General features: G+C 47.8%; 1 protein-coding gene across 6 annotated transcripts in view; it reads left to right on the top strand.

Moving 5' to 3' along the window:
• The window catches only part of TSC1 (TSC complex subunit 1), a 33,085-nt gene extending 19,710 nt beyond the window's left edge, over positions 1-13,375 (top strand). For 4 of the 6 annotated variants that reach the window (XM_068155932.1, XM_068155931.1, XM_068155933.1 and 1 more), the window contains 13 exons: positions 92-215; positions 602-717; positions 1,010-1,082; positions 1,832-1,930; positions 2,022-2,592; positions 3,301-3,344; positions 4,347-4,513; positions 5,283-5,465; positions 5,845-5,955; positions 6,522-6,644; positions 7,673-7,860; positions 8,645-8,806; positions 9,556-13,375. In XM_068155932.1, coding sequence (XP_068012033.1) covers positions 92-215; positions 602-717; positions 1,010-1,082; positions 1,832-1,930; positions 2,022-2,592; positions 3,301-3,344; positions 4,347-4,513; positions 5,283-5,465; positions 5,845-5,955; positions 6,522-6,644; positions 7,673-7,860; positions 8,645-8,806; positions 9,556-10,042 — 2,448 coding nt within the window. In that variant the 3' untranslated portion in view covers positions 10,043-13,375. The remainder of the gene's footprint in view (positions 1-91; positions 216-601; positions 718-1,009; positions 1,083-1,831; positions 1,931-2,021; positions 2,593-3,300; positions 3,345-4,346; positions 4,514-5,282; positions 5,466-5,844; positions 5,956-6,521; positions 6,645-7,672; positions 7,861-8,644; positions 8,807-9,555) is intronic. The other 2 variants (XM_068155934.1, XM_068155935.1) reach the window with 2 other exon arrangements.
• Positions 13,376-15,852: the final 2,477 nt, after the last annotated feature.

Here is a 15,852-nt window from a genome sequence, read left to right on the forward strand (position 1 = left end):
ATTTCATCTCCATCTGATTTCCTGGGACAGAACCTGCACGCAGGCGTTTCACGTGTTCCTGTTTTGTTTGTTGTGTGTTGCTCTCACCCAGGTTACCATCTGGAGTCCTTCTGCAGTTTGTGGTATGACCACTCCACCAACCTCCCCTGGAATTGCCCCATCAGATTCATCCCAGTCTGCATCACAACCTTACAGCAAAGCTTTTGGCACCTCTGGTACGTGTTGAGTTTTGGAATTGGGCCTTCAGGATTGGGTAGAGTGGAAACCCTGTCTGTAAACTCTGCTGTTGGCTCCCAAAATGGGAATGTCACAAGATGCCATTGGATAGGCTGAAGTCGTTGCTTCTGTGATCTGAGTACCTGGGTGTCTAGAGCAGCAGGGCTAGTGCAAACACTGAGATAGGAAATAAGTTATGAGGAATTCAGTGCCAAGGTGTGAAGCAGGGCTCTTGGACACTGTGCATTTTAGCCTCATACAGAGTTGAGAGAGGTTGAGGCAGTAAATGGTTGAGGCAGTGTATAAATATACAGTTCTTTACATACAATATTCAGCTGAAAGGAGGAAGCAGAAGCTTGCTGAGAAAGTTTTTTCTCCTCTTCAGCAGGGGGCAAAGGAACACCCTTGGGAACGCCAGCCACGTCTCCTCCTCCACCCTGCACCTCAGATGACTTTGTGCATGTTGCACTCCCTTCAGCTGCTGCCACGCCTCCTAGAAAGGTATCACAGATTTTTTTCTGCCAAACCAATCTGCTTGGTGTTCGCTGACTTGCTGTGACCAAAACTGTGAGGAAAAACCAGAGTAATTGGTTGCCTTTAATTGCAAACCCTCCCCTTTTGTTCTGAGCTTAGACAGCTATTGCCACTTCCAGTTAACACTGCTTCGCTATTGAAGCCACCTCTTTGAGGGAATTTCCTTTCTGTCAGACTCTCCCAAGAGGATTGTTTCCAACAGGTGTCTGATGGGAAGAATCTATTTTAGTTTTGTTGTTTGTTGCTGGTTTTTTTTCAGGAGGACAAACCAGATCCTGGGAGGCCTTTACTGTACCGACAGCAAAATGTCACAAACAGCGATAAAGCGTTGGGTAAACTCCTATTTTCCTCTCCCTCTCCAAGAACCTCTTGCAAATAAATCCTGTGTTTACTGACACATGTCCCAGTTGCCAAACACTTTCCCACAGGTTTTTTTCCTCTTTCTTGCTTCCTTGTTTTATTCCTTCCCCCACCCCCAAGTTCTGTAGTTGCAGGGCCCTCACCTGTGATTCAACTGAAAAATCTTCTTGTGATGGTTGTATTTCACTTTAACTCTTGACCTTCAGGAAGGTCAAGACTTGAAATTCCCATCTTTTTTTGAACACCTCCAGGGGTGGGATGTGGCACTTGAAGCCATGGTTTAGTTGTCATGAGGTGTTTGAGAGGTTGAACGTGATGATCCCTGAGGTCTTTTCCAACCTGGTTGATTCTATGACAGGGCTTGCAGGGCTTTTGTTTTGTTTAACTGGCTCTCATGCATTCATAGAATGGGTTGGGTTGGAAGGCACCTTAGAGATCATCTAGTTCCAACTGCCCTGCTATAGGCAGGGACACCTTCCACTAGCCCAGGTTGCTCAAAGCCTCATCCAACCTGGCCTGGGACCAGGACTGACCAGTGACTGTTGTCTGAACTGGCTTCCACGTGGAGTGGAACAGGAGCCAGCTAGCTTCCTCCTTTGAGGGAACACCTGGAGAAGGAACAAGCTTGTTCTAAGGACCTTAGAGATTTCTGGTTTGAGCTGTGCTAAGGCTGGAGAAAACAGCACCTGCAGTACTAACTTGTCTCATCTTTCCTTTTCAGACACACCTGGTAGTAAAAGTTCAGTCACCTTAAGTGATCTTCCAGAGTTTTTAGGTGGTTTGTCTTTTGAAGATAGTGCTGAAAAGGACAGAGAGGAAGGTAATTGCTGTCATTTCCTTTGCCTGAGGAATGTAAGGGTGTTTGTGATGTCAGAATACAAGAGGTGTAACTGCCCTCCCGTCCTCCTCAGATGCAATATCTAAAGAGATCTCCGAGATCACCACCGATGCTGAACACATGGTGCCTCGAGGAGGGTTCGACTCCCCGTTCTACCGCACAAATGAAAGTCTGTCAGGCTCTCAAAAGAAGACCCATTCAGCAGTCTCTGGTGTCCAGGGACACAGTCAGACCTCTGAGCCTTTAACATCTTCTCTGGACAAGCCTGGGCCTGAGAACGCGCGGGAGACACCCAAACAAACGTTTACTCCCATAGACAAACCCTGCGGAGGCTCTGCGGAAAGCCCTGCAGGGAGCAGGGAAGGAACCTCGGGGGAGACCAGCATCCTCACTCCCAGCCCTTGCAAAGTACCAGCACAAAGGAGAGTGGTGGTTGGGAGTGGGCAGCCTCCCCTATACGAGCACCTTTTTGAGGTTGCGTTACCAAAGACTGCCTACCTCTTTGTTGGCAAGAAGACTGAGGAGCTGCTAAAGAAAGCCAAGGGAACCCAGGAGGATGATTGCATGTCCTCTACTTCTCCTGTGGAAGTACTGGACAGGCTGATACAGCAAGGAGCAGATGCACACACTAAGGAGCTGAACAAGTAGGTGACTGAAAGTCTTCCTTTGCAAACTTTGTTGTTCCTTTTTTTGTGCTGGCTTTATTTGAAGAGCTGTGCCTGGCAAGCAGCCATGTCTGGAAGTCAAACCATGTTCTGTGAAACATTGCTGTTAACCCAGCTAGTGGCTCTGGCTGCAGGGGTCTCATCCATGTTGGATATGAAAAAGGGGCTGTGAGTTTTGTACTCCTCCTGCTTTTGCTGCCAGAGCTCAGGATGAGGCAGCAGGGCTGTTGGCTGTGCTGCAAGTGGGGGTTTGGTACCCTGTTAGTGAGATTGGTTTTGCTTCCTTGGGTTCAAGTCCCACACTAGATACTCAACAGCAAATGTAGAGGACAAGGGGAGATTGATACTTTCTTCTTTCTAAGATGCTTGAAGCTAAGAACTGAAGAACCAGACTTAAGGTTTAGGTCTCTCTGCTCTGTTCTCTTTTCATCTTATTACCCTGTGTTCCACTCTATGTTGTTTTTTCTTATGCCTGAGAGACTTTTTCCCCAAATTGAAGGGCTGATGCCCTCCACCCCCTGCCCTTGCAGCCTGCTGCTTGCACAGTTCCTCCTTGCTCTTTTCATACTGCCTGACTGTACTTTTGTGAGGCTGTAAGCTCTTGAGGTGGGCATTCCAGTTGAAAGTGACTTGCAGAGTGTTTTTGTAGCTAAACTTCCTGGTTAATGCTGTGTTGTCATTTTTCAGATTGTCTCTGCCAAGCAAATCTGCTGACTGGACTCACTTTGGAGGTGAGGAAGTTTCTCCTGTGCTTTAGAAATCTGTTCCTCTATTATTAGACCTGCTTAAACAACAACCTGCACACTCTGTTTTAACTAATGCTGCAGAAAAATGCTGCCCTCCATAAAGCTGTGGTTTACCTGCTTAGCAGACAGACCTCTGTGTCCCAGGGAGAGGAGCTGCCTTTTTTTTTTCCCCTTTGAAAAGTGGAAGCTGCCTTCCCTGCACTTCCAGATGTCTCTGCTTTTGATCCTTTTAGCTCTGCTAGACTTCAGAGTGATGCTGATCTAACAGATCCACCTTTTTAATACTATTTAAGTCTAAACCTAAAGATATTTTTGCTTCCTGTAATTTTTTTTAAGTTCTCTGATTTCAGAGAACTCTGATTTCAAACAGCTCTGACCTGGATCAACAGTAGTGTGGCCAGCAGGAGCAGGGCAGCAATCATGCCTCTGTACTGGGCACTGGTGAGGCCACACCTAAAATCCTGGGTTCAGTTTTGGGCCCTTCACTCCAAGAAGGACATGGAGGGGCTGGGGTGGGTCCAGAGAAGGGCAATAAAACTGGAGAAGGGGGCTGGTGAGGAGCAGCTGAGGGAAGTGGAGGCTGAGGGGAGACCTCATTGTTCTTTGCAGCTCCCTGAAAGGAGGTTGGAGTGAGGCTGGGGCTTGGTCTCTTGTACCTAGTAACCGGTGATGGAATGAGAGGGAATGGCCTGAAGCTGTGCCAGGGGAGGGTGAGGTTGAAGATTAGGGAAAATTTCTTTGCTGCAGGAGTGGCCAGGGGTTGGAACAGCCTGCCCAGGGAGGTGGTGGAGTCATGTCCAGTGGACATGGCACTTTAGGACATGGTTTAACGGCCGTGGTGGTGTTGGATTCATGATCTTGAAGGCCTTTTCCAACCCAAGCTCTTCTGTGACTCTCTGATCCACTTACTGAATAATATTCCCCTAAGGTGGAAGAGGGGACAGCACAAATTCAGTAACCTCTTGTGTCCTCCTAACTGCTCTGCAGGTTCTCCCCCTTCAGATGAGATCCACACCCTGCGTAACCAGCTGCTGCTGCTGCACAACCAGTTGCTGTACGAGCGCTTCAAGAGGCAGCAGCACGCCCTGCGCAACCGCCGCCTCCTGCGCAAGGTCATCAAAGCCACAGCCCTGGAGGAGCACAACGCTGCCATGGTGAGCAGGGCTGCAGCCCTGGCAGGGCTGGAAACCTCCTGCTGCTGGAACAAGCAGTAATTGCTGTGGCCAGTATCTTTCAGGGTGACTCAAGTGCAAAAGAAGCCTCCTTTCTCGCTTCAAAATAACGCTGGTGTTTGTGGAGTGAGTTGTGGATGAGTTGCCTCATCCACAGTAGTTTGTGGCTTATGGAATCACAGAGTGAACACAGATAGGACAAGGGGCAATAGGTGCAGCTGGAGCAGGGCAGGTTCCATGGGGGAGCATAAGGACAAGCTTTTTCCCTGTGAGGATGCTGGAACAACCTGCCCAGAGAGGTTGTGGAGTCTCCTTCTCTGGAGACATTCAAAACCCACCTGGATGCGTTCCTGTCTGACCTGCCCTGGCTGAGCCTCATCTGGCAGGGGGGTTGGACTCAATCTTTTGAGGTCTCTTCCAACCCCTAACATTCTGTGATTCATTGATGAAGCTCAAGTCCCTGTCAAAAGTGTGAGGGGCAGCAGAAGAATCTGCTGTTGCTCATTGTGCCTTTGGATGTGACTTTGAGCTTTCAGCCTGTCCACTCTGTCACTGTTCAATCTTTTTCAGCCAAAAAAAATGCCCAACTCCACCCCCCAAAGCCTTAAGAACATGGAATGTTCTATCTATGGAGAAGTGTTACTGCTGCTTGCTATTGATTGATAGCTTCACTTAGCTAGAGACATAGGACAGGTGTTCTCACTGCTCAAGCAGCTGTCTTGTCTGATGCTTTGTCTGGGGCTTTTAACAGAAAGATCAGCTAAAACTACAGGAGAAAGAAATCCAGGCCTTGAAACTGAGTCTGCAGAAGGAACAGGCAAGGTACCACCAGTTTCAGGAGGAGCATGAAAATATAGTGGCTCAGCTTCACAGCCAGATCAGACAGCTGCAGCACGACCGGGAGGAATTCTACAACCAGAGCCAGGAATTGCAGGTATGAAGCACAGCACTGAAGAAAGTTGTGTTAGCTGCTTACTGGGTTTAAAAATAACCTCCCCTAACAACATGGCATCAAATACCTGAGAGAAAGTTAACATATCTCTGCTGGAGAGATCCTCCCAGTTGAGAACAATACAGTGGGTAAACAGAAATGCCCAACTCTGAGTCTCCTTCTGCAGTTCTGTTTTGCCCTGCCTTCAGGGTGGGAACAGGAAAATGCAGTTTCCTAGCTGGTTTGGGGGCTTTCACAAGTGCTCAGTCTGATTTCATGGGCAGTGCTGGAGGTTGCAGCTCTCCAGCCACGTGGCATTGCTGGTCCTTGTTAAGCCTTCAGAACCCTGAGTGAGGTGGTTTTTTTTGCTTCACTTGAACAGACCAAGCTGGAAGACTGCAGGAATATGATTGCAGACCTGAGGTTAGAGTTAAAGAAGGCTAACAACAAGGTGTGTCACACTGAGCTGCTGCTTAGCCAAGTGTCTCAAAAGGTAAGAAAAGTTTTGCTCCCAGAGTCCCTTTGTGCCTTTCTGCTTATTTCTTCCTGATATTTTTTTTATCAGGTGCTTTGTTTTTCTTGTTCTGAAAGAAGCCTGTGCTGAGTTGCATGGAATCTGACATGATTCATGCAAAATCACCACAGAGAAGGGGATTTTGATTGAAGAAACTTTAAACTCACTTCTCAGCCTCCTGGAACTTCTCATTTGGGCTGCTTTTTCCATGGCAGGAATTTGCAGGCTGAGCAAGATGAACTTGTATTAAAGCTTTTCTAAATCTTGGCATCTTGGAGCTCTTGTTTGTGTGTTCAGAAAGGGAATGGCCTTCAGGTGTAAGTGGAAGCATGGTCCTGTGAAGGGAAGCAATGCCCCTGTGGTGAAGTTCTGGCTGGGCTGTCACTAGCCTTGTGCAAACTGAGGAATTTAACACTTCTTGCTTCTGATGCATTGAATTCTTCTCTTTGTCTCCTTTCCTTATACCCTGTAAACACAGTGCCTGTCAGCTGTGACTCTCCTGCTCAACATTCCAGTGTTTGATTCTGTTCAATTACTCTTTAAAGCTTTCCAACAGTGAGTCGGTGCAACAGCAGATGGAGTTCTTGAACAGGCAGCTTCTGGTTCTTGGGGAGGTCAATGAGTTGTACCTGGAGCAGCTGCAGCACAAGCACACAGACACTACAAAGGTAGGGGTGCAGAGACAGCCTTTGGGGAAGGCATTGCTTGAAGTCATCATCAGGCTGTTCCCAGCCTTGTGTTCAGAATGAGGGAAGTGCTGTGGAACTGAACAGATACTGAAGCTGAGCAGAAACTGAACAGTTGGGCTTCAAACTGATTTTTCAGGGCTTGGATTTCATCTTTAATCTGGTGTTATGTTTCTATGCTCACTGTGTGTCATTAGGGAATCTCTTTGGTGCCTCATGCTGGAAAGCTCAGAAGGGGATGTTAGGGAACACTTGAAGTCAGGTTTTAGCTGCTTGATGTTAATTATTAATCACTTTTTCTTGTCAAAGGCCAAGACTACGGTGCTCCTGATGTCCCTGGCAGCAGGCTGTTGCTGGTCAAGTAACATTGGGCTCTCAGATTTATGACAAACCCAAACTTAGGGGAGTAGTGTTGGGAAGTAGAGCAGCAGAAGGGGAGCGGAAAGATCTCAACCAGGGTTTTGCAGGCTTTGGTGAGGTGCTGTTTCCAAACAAGCAGTCTGCCTCTTCTCAGTCATTTTTCTGGGAAGGGTTAGCCTTTACTTTCACTGAAAACTTCTGTGCTTCATATGGTTTTACTTCCTGACTTCAAAGAAAGCTTTTTTTAATTAGAAGCAAGCAAATGACACAACAATGGAACTGTTTCTGCGTGAGAGAGGGTAATTAAAGAAGGTGAATAATAAGCCTAAAAAAAGCCTTTTACTGGTATTTAATGAAGGTCATGTTGCCAAAATGGTTTTGAAATGGGACTTTGTCTGTTCTGATCTGGTGCCCAACTGCCAAGTTCTCTTTGCTGAAAAGAGCTTTTCCTGAGGAACATCAACGTGCTAATAAATTCCAGCGATGCGGAGTTGTTTTCACAGTAACTTAATAGCAGAGTATCCAGTTTTCTATATCTGTTTTTAGAAATGCTTCTTTTATTCCATCTCCCTTAAAAATGGCACCTATTTATAGCCTCCAAAACGTGGCTCAATGTTCATCAGTGATAACTTTGTGTTCTTGCCTTTGAGGAGGTTGAAATGTTGCACGCTGCCTTTCGGAAGGAGCTGGAGAAGGCAAAGTTGTGCGTCCAGCAGCAAAGCCAAAGGCTTGATGCCTCCCAGAAACGGATAGCTGAACTGGAATCTCAGCTTGCTAAGAAGGACCACCTCTTCCTGGAGCAAAAGAAGTACCTGGAAGATGTCAAAATCCAAGCAAGGTAGGGGGTCCCTGTGGTAAATCTTAGCTGCGCTCTGTCGGAGCATTCGGTAGTGGTGGCACTCGGTCTTAAAGGTCTTCATAGATTCATAGAAAAGATCTTCATAGATTCATAGAATGGGTTGAGTTGGGAGGGACCTTAAAGATCATCTAGTTCCAACCTTCTTCTCACTAGACCAGGTTGAGCAGGGCCTCATCCAACCTGGTCTTGAACACTTCCAAGGAGGGGGCATCTACAACCTCCCTGGGCAACCTGTGCCAGTGTCTCACCACTCTCACCGTTAGGTACTTCCTAATCTCCAGTCCAAATCTGCCTTCCTCAAACTTCAATCCATTCCCTCTCGTCCTATCACTACAAGCCCTTGTAAAAAGTCCCTTCTTGGCTTTGTTGTAGGCCCCCTTCAGGTACTGGAACATTTGAACCAAAATAATGTTATGTTCATAGAATCAGTAAGGTTGGAAAAGACCTCAAAGATCATCAAATCCAACCTGTCACCCAAGACCTCATGACTACTAGACCATGGCACCAAGTGCCACATCCAATCCCCTCTTGAACACCTCCAGGGATGGGGACTCCACCACCTCCCTGGGCAGCACATTCTAATGCTTAACAGCTCTCTCTGTGACGAACTTTCTCCTCACCTCAAGTCTAAACTTCCTCTGGTGCAGCTTGAGACTGTGTCCTCTTGTTCTGGTGCTGGGTGCCTGGGAGAAGAGACCAACATGGTTGAAGCAGATTCTGGAGACACTGAGCCTGATAGATTTTGGTTTCTCTTTCTTTTCAGAGGTCAGCTGCAAGCAGTGGAAAGTAGGTACAGGGCACAGAAAAGAATCACACAGGCATTTGAGCTGGAGATCTTGGATCTGTTTGGCCGGCTGGAGAAGAGCAGCCTGCTGAAAAAACTTGAAGATGATAAAACAGAAGCAGCTGAAGCAGCAGAAGAAAGGTAAAGCATGGTGATGTAAAGCATGCTGGACTCATGACCAGCTCCTTGGAAGCTGATATCCTTATGGAGTTCCTGGCACTTGGATGCATCATCTCAAAATATTTCTGTTCCTCCCCTTTTAACAGACTGAATCTGTGTCAGGTCACAGAGAGTCACTGGCAAAACTGGAGGTGCTTGGGGGGGTACTTTCCAGGTAGCTGAACCATTACTCAAAATCTGAGGGAAAGCTCTGGTTGGGCTCACAGCTTGGTCTCTGTAATCATGAGATGGTCAGGCTGTTGTTAAGTTGTTTCACCTAAGGTGGCTAGAGTGCTGTACTTCCCCTCAGACCTCTTGGGTGTTTTTCTGCACCAAATCTTGCCACAGCACCAGGATAATTTCTTAAACTGCCACCAGACTTGTGGTGATGATGTGTGCTTGAGTTAGGTTAAAGAAAGATCTCTAGGCCTAGGAAGATCTTTACCTTAGGAGGTCAGGATCCAGGTCCATTCTGCTCTGAGTTTATTGTCAGTCTGGGATTCGAAAGGTTGGGTGTTGCAAAGCTGAGTGTGTGGCTGTTTCCTGGTTACCTTCTTGTCACTTCTGCTTTGCTACCAAACTGAAAGGAAAACTCTTTGAAGCAGGCCAGGCATGCAGCAGCAGCAATGGGAAGTGCTGAAAGCAGCCTTGCCTTCCCCAGCTATTCCCCTTCCACTGGAACCAGCTGCTGCCATTGCCCTGACGCTGTGTCCTCTCTCTTCCCAAAACAGGCTGGATTGTGGTAATGAAGATACTGTGGTGGGATACAGTGAAGAAACAATTGGTAGAAATGGTGAGACCAAACCTGCCAGCACTCGAGGCAGTAGTAGCAGTAAGGGTGGCAGCAGCAGTGAGCTCTCCACCCCAGAAAAGCCCCAGAACCAGAGGTTCAGCAGTCGCTGGGAGACGTCTGTCTTGCTGGAGCCCTCAACTACTGTCCCACTGACTGTAGGTTCACTCCCCAGCTCCAAAAGCTTCCTTGGAATGAAGGCACGAGAATTATTTCGCAACAAGAGCGAGAGCCAGTGTGATGAGGAGGGTGTAACCATCAACAGGCTTTCTGATGCCCTAAAGACTGAACTCTGTAAAGATCCCAGCATGGAGACGAAGGCCCTTCCGAGCCCAGACAACCTTAGCCTCTCGCCTAAGATCCAGGAAAGCAGTGTTGGACAGCTTCATATCATGGACTACAATGAAACTCATCATGACCACAGTTAAAAAGGAAGATAGTCAATCAGTGTTATTTTCATATTCTTGGCATAGAACAGGAGGTGTGAATGCAAGTTTAACTCAAAGCTTTTCTGTTTCTTTGGTCTGAGCAGCTGGCTCATGCAGCGGAGTAGGATCGGTGTCCAGAAGGCTACTGAACGAGTGCAAAGTGGCTTTTGGGGTCTGGAATTGAAAATGCCCAGCCTAACTTTTGCTTCTTTCTCCAGTTCAGCCCTTAGCAGCGTGTACTAATTTGAAGGAACAGCTGTTAGCATTTGCAAGTCTCTCTTTCTTCCTCCCCTTCCTCCCTTGTCCCCCGTTGAGTGGCTGCGTTTATGAACTTGAGTGCAATATGAGGCCAAATTAACATTTGTGAGTCTACTTTGAATGCTTTGTTATCTCCTTGCAAGCTTCCAATTTAGAGCAGTGCATTGTGCTGCCTGTCTGGGTGACCTTGGGTGCTTTCATCCCGGGAAGAAGCGGCACTAGCATTTCTGGTGCGTTCGCCTAAAGGTCTCTGTTTTTGCCTGCCCCATGCCCCTCAGAGCCCACTCTTCATTAAGTTGGACTCTGAACACCTAAATGTTGGAAGAACAGTGTACCTCTGCAGGATCAGCTCTTTCTCACCCTCTTTCATGAGCATTGTTGATATTGTCCTTAACATTTCCGGGGAAGTTCCGTTTGAACAGACAGGAAGGAACTGGAGCTTGTAATGCAGCAGAGACCACAGGTGCTGAACTTGTTAGAACACTACTGGCTTCTGATGGTGTCTGCCTGCCAAACTGGTACTGACCTCAGACTGCCTCCTATGGGGAAGCAATTGGGGTGGGAGAAGAGAGGGAAGAGGAAGCTTTACTCGAGTAGGGAGAGTGTGCAGAACCTTTGTGTAGAGTTGCAGGCTTAGGAAGCTTTGCAGAGGAGCATTTGCTTTTCTCATCAGGGAGATACCTGTGCTGCCTGACCCTCCCTCGTAGTCCTGGTCTTTGTTTCCTGCTCTGAGCAAGAACCCACTGCATTCTGAGTCCAAGAAATTGGCTTCATTCTTTCTGGGGGTAAGTTTTCAGGCTTGACTTACAGAATCTGGTTTCCTTTGAGTGCTGTCCTGCTCAGACTGCAGCACAGTTTTCAGCTCACCACTGTTGATTTGGCTCGAAGTATCTCCCCTTTGGCCCTCATCCTGCTTCCTCAGAAGACAAGGCTGAGGAGCAACCCTGCTCCAGCTCTGAACTCTGTCCTGAAGCCTTTCTGTGTTAATCATGTTTCAAGTCAAGGGTGAGCCTTCTGTCCAAGGAGGACTGTGGGCTCAGGGCTTGTCAGTGGTCAGACTCCATCCCCTCTGTGAGAGAAGAGGGCCTGCTGCTGGGCAGGCACTGAGCTTGTTCTAGATGTTGGATGTGGCTGGGGCTGGGGTGCTCAGGTGGATCAGGCTTCACAGCCCCCTGCACCACACGTGGCCTCTCTTAAACATGCAGTGGGTGGCAGCTGCTGTTGAAGAACTGTCTCCCACATAAATCAAGTCCAAGTACACTTGTAGTTCAGATCCCTTCTTAACCTGACCAGGAGCAGGACTCTGTCAGAGCAGCTGGCAGCCTGCTGACGCGTGCCTGACGGTACCTGTCCTCTCCTTTCCACCCCTTCCAAGGGTCTCAATACATTTCTGCCTCTCAGAATTCTCCTCAGTGTCCTTTTGGTTGGTCAGTTCCTAACTCTGGAAGTAAAGGTGAACTTCAGTGGTTTTGTCAAAGCTTGAATCTGCATGGCATAGAAAATAGCGAGTTGGTTGTAAGTGACAGGCTGGTTTTGTCGACATGTCTCTAGGCTTTCTAAGACTTAGCAGTAGCAAACGTGGTAGAGAGTATGTTTTGGTGAGCTTTGGAGCTCTCCTGCCCCTCGGCCCCCACCACCAGCTCCCAGCCCCAGGAGCTGAACAGTTTGCACATTGCCCTTGAAGGGTTGGCTCAGCCCTTGCTTGGGCTGGAGGAGCTCCTTCACCTATCATCCTTCAGCTTTGTGAGCTGATACCTGAGGAGAGGGAGATTCCTTGTCAGCAGTTCCTTGGTGGCTACCACAGAGCTTGATGATGAAGTGACTTTTGGGGTGGGTTTTTGCTTGCTTGGTTGGTTGAGTTGTTTTTTTTTCCTTCTTTTGAAAAAGGATTTTAGCACCAGGATAGTAGCAGAAACCACTTTAGGTTTGGTTATGGACCACAAAGATTATGGAGGAACAAATTTTTGCAACTCTTTTTGGTTCTTTTTTTTTTTAATTATCTTTCCTTTTCTTTTTATTTTTTCTTTTCCTTCTTTCCCTTTTTTCCGTTTTCCTTTCGTTTTTTTCCTCTTTTCGTTTCCTTTCCTTTTTTCTCTTTTCATTTCCTTTCCTTTTTTCTCTTTTAGTTTCCTTTCCTGTTTTTTTTCTTTTCCTTTCCTTTTTTCTCTCTGCTTTTCCTTTCCTTTTTTTCCTCTTTGCTTTTCCTTTCCTTTTTTCCTCTTTGCTTTTCCTTTCCTTTTTTCTCTTTGCTTTTCCTTTCCTTTTTTCTCTTTGCTTTTCCTTTCCTTTTTTCTCTTTGCTTTTCCTTTCCTTTTTTCTCTTTGCTTTTCCTTTCCTTTTTTCTCTTTGCTTTTCCTTTCCTTTTTTCTCTTTGCTTTTCCTTTCCTTTTTTCTCTTTGCTTTTCCTTTCCTTTTTTCTCTTTGCTTTTCCTTTCCTTTTTTCTCTTTGCTTTTCCTTTCCTTTTTTCTCTTTGCTTTTCCTTTCCTTTCTTCTCTTTTCCTTTCTTTTTTTCCCCTCTTTGCTTTTCCTTTCCTTTTTTTTTTTCCTCTTTGCTTTTCCTCTTTTCCAAGTCTAAAAACCAACTCTGGATCTGCTGTATGTAGTTAACCTGCAGTTTGTCTGAGGGGTCCCATCAGTGACATGGAAACAGCTTTCATTTCTTTGGGGTTTTCTCTCTCTCTCTCTCTCTTTTCTTTTTGGTTTAACAAACAAAAACCCAACTGACTGCTTTTTAGTTCAACCTCAAACTGCTGTCCTTGTCAAGTTTAACCTGTTCCCTGCCTTGCTCTTCCTAAGCATGTTTCAAACAATCCACATTCAGATGCCACAGACATGAACTCTCAAGGAAATGGTACAATCGTAAGCTAAAGAGAACCTTGAAACCAAAAGGAAGTTGTTTTGGTTTGGTTTTGTTTTGGGGGTTTTTTGTTTTGTTTTGTTTGGGGTTGGTTTGTTTTGGGGTTTGTTGGTTTTTGTTGGTTTTTTTTTTGCTGTCCTTATTAGAATGTTCTAAAATGTCAAAGGCAGTTGCTTGTGTTTAACTGTGAACAAATAAAATGTATTGTTTTGCACTACTCTTGTCTTGAGTTCCTTGGGAGGTGTCTGGCTCTGAGAGCTGAGCTGTGCTGACAGGAGGTGACACAGGAAGGAGGTCACAGGATCACAGAACCAGCCAGGTTGGGAAAGACCTCAGAGATCAGTGAATCCAACCTATTCGGCATCAAAACACCTTCTGAGATGTGAGTAGGACAGAGCAGGGCAGGGGTTCTGCCCTTTTTTTGGATAGGGTTTGTTGTTAGTAGCTCAATGTACTGCTGGAGAGAGCAACAAAGCTGGGGAAGGGTCTGGAGAAGAGGGCTGGGGAGGAGCAGCTGAGGGAACTCAGGGTGTTCAGCCTGGAGGACGCTGAAGGGGAGACCTCGTTGCTCTCTGCAACTCCTTGAGAGGAGGTTGGAGTGAGGTGGGGGTTGGTCTCTTCTCCCTAGTGTCAGGTGATAGAGAGAGAGGAAATGGCCTGAAGTTGTGCCAGGGGAGGGTTAAGTTGGATGTTAGGAAAAACTTCTGTTGCAAGAGTGGTCAGGGATTGGATCAGGCTGCCCAGGGAGGCAGTGGAGTCCCCATCCCTGGAGGTGTTTGAGGAATATGTGGATATGGCAGTGTGGGACATGGTTGAGTGGCCCTGGTGGTGTTGGGTTGATGGTTGGACTCAGAGGTCTCTTCCAACCCAAACAGTTCTGTGATTCTGAGCTCATTTTATCAGATGGAGTTAAAGCCTCTTTCTGCTGTGACAAACTCAGTGATGACATCTGATAGAATCCATCTAGAATTAGAATAAACCAAACCAGGTTGGAAGAGACCTTCAAGATCATCGTGTCCAACCCATCAACCAATCCAACCCACCCAAACAGCTAACCCATGGCACCAAGCACCCCATCAAGTCTCCTCTTGAACACCTTCAATGACGGCGACTCCACCACCTCCCCAGGCAGCCCATTCCAATGGGCAATCACTCTCTCTGTGTAGAACTTCTTCCTAACATCCAACCTGAACCTCCCCTGGCGCAGCCTGAGACTGTGTCCTCTTGTTCTGGTACTGGCTGCCTGGGAGAAGAGGCCATCATCAGCCTGTCTACAACCTCCCTTCAACCTCCCTGATACAATCCATCAGTTAACTGCAGACAGCTCAGCACTGCAGATGGCGCTGACCATGTAGGCTGGAGACTACACAGCAACCAGCCAAATTAATAGCTGAAAACATCCCAGGCTGTTGTTTTCAGAGCTGGGGATGCTGTCAGGAGCTGGCCAGCTCACTCTGTCCCTGCTCTGCTGCTTTTCCCTCCTGCACCCTGCCCAGCAGTCCCTGCACACAGGGGAAGGTTGAGCTGTCAGAGCAGGGGGATCTCTGAAGCCATTTCACTGTAAGCTTAACCTATGAGGCAGTTGTTCTCTTTGGTTTCTCTTCCAGACTGACACTTGCTTACTTGGCTTCACAGAAGCACAGAATGTTAGGGGTTGGAACAGACCTCTGGAGGTGGAGTCCAACTCTCCTGGCAGAGCAGGATCACCCAGGGCAGGTCCCACAAGAACACATCCAGGCAGGGTTTGAAAATCTCCAGAGAAGGATGTGAGCCTCAGTTAAGGACAGAGAAGCAGGAAATCATAGGAGTGCTTTGGTTGGAAAAGATCATTGAGTCCAACCATCAACCCAAGACCAAACGGCCTTAGGTTGTGCCAGGGGAGGTTTAGGTTGGACATGAGGAGCAGTTTCTTCCTTCAAGGGTTGTCAAACCCTGGCTCACGCTGCCCAGGGCAGTGGGGGAGTCCCTGTCCCTGGAGGGGTTTTAAAGCCACGGGGATGTGGTGCTGAGGGACATGGTTTGGTAGCAGGCTTGGTAGTGTTGGGTTAATGGTTGGACTCAATGATCTTAGAAGTCCCTTCCAGCCTAAGTGATGCTATGACAGCATCAGGGAGCAGGTGGCTCCTACCTGTCCTGTCCCCCCCTGCCCTGCCTCTGGGTCTGCTTGTGTGTGGCAAAAATCAAAAGCTCCTTTAGACTGGGGTTTGAGGGGAAGCGCAGGAGAAGCACTGCTGTCAAGGAGCACTTTCCCACCGGTCACTGAAGGGAGGGGCGTTGTGGGGCACGATGGGGGGCGCCGCAGCTGGGGCGGGCAGGACAAGGGGCGGGCAGGACAAGGGGCGGGCAGGACCAGGTGCTGGCCCCGGGTCTCCTCACCACTGGCCCTGCTGCTTCTCAACCACGGCCACTAGAGGCCCCACGAAGCTCACTGCATCACTCCACCGCAGCTTCAAGGACACTTTGGGGATGCTGAGTTCCCCCTCTCCCTCGAATCAGCCTCTTTCATTCTCTTAAGAGCCTCCCACCAGCCCTGGCACTGGATCTGAACCTCCTGGGGTGGGAGCTGTGTCCCAACCCCAGCCTGTGAGCTGCTGGAACCAGGTGTTTATCATGCAGAGCATTTGGACCTGATTACCCTGATTGGTTTCACCAGTGCCTGATTTGACCCTCTGCTGGGTCAAAGGGGACCACAAA

Source organism: Melanerpes formicivorus, unplaced genomic scaffold (genome assembly GCF_026170545.1).
Source record: "Melanerpes formicivorus ecotype bairdi unplaced genomic scaffold, bMelFor1.0.p_v2 SCAF_33, whole genome shotgun sequence".
Classification (NCBI taxonomy): domain Eukaryota; kingdom Metazoa; phylum Chordata; class Aves; order Piciformes; family Picidae; genus Melanerpes; species Melanerpes formicivorus.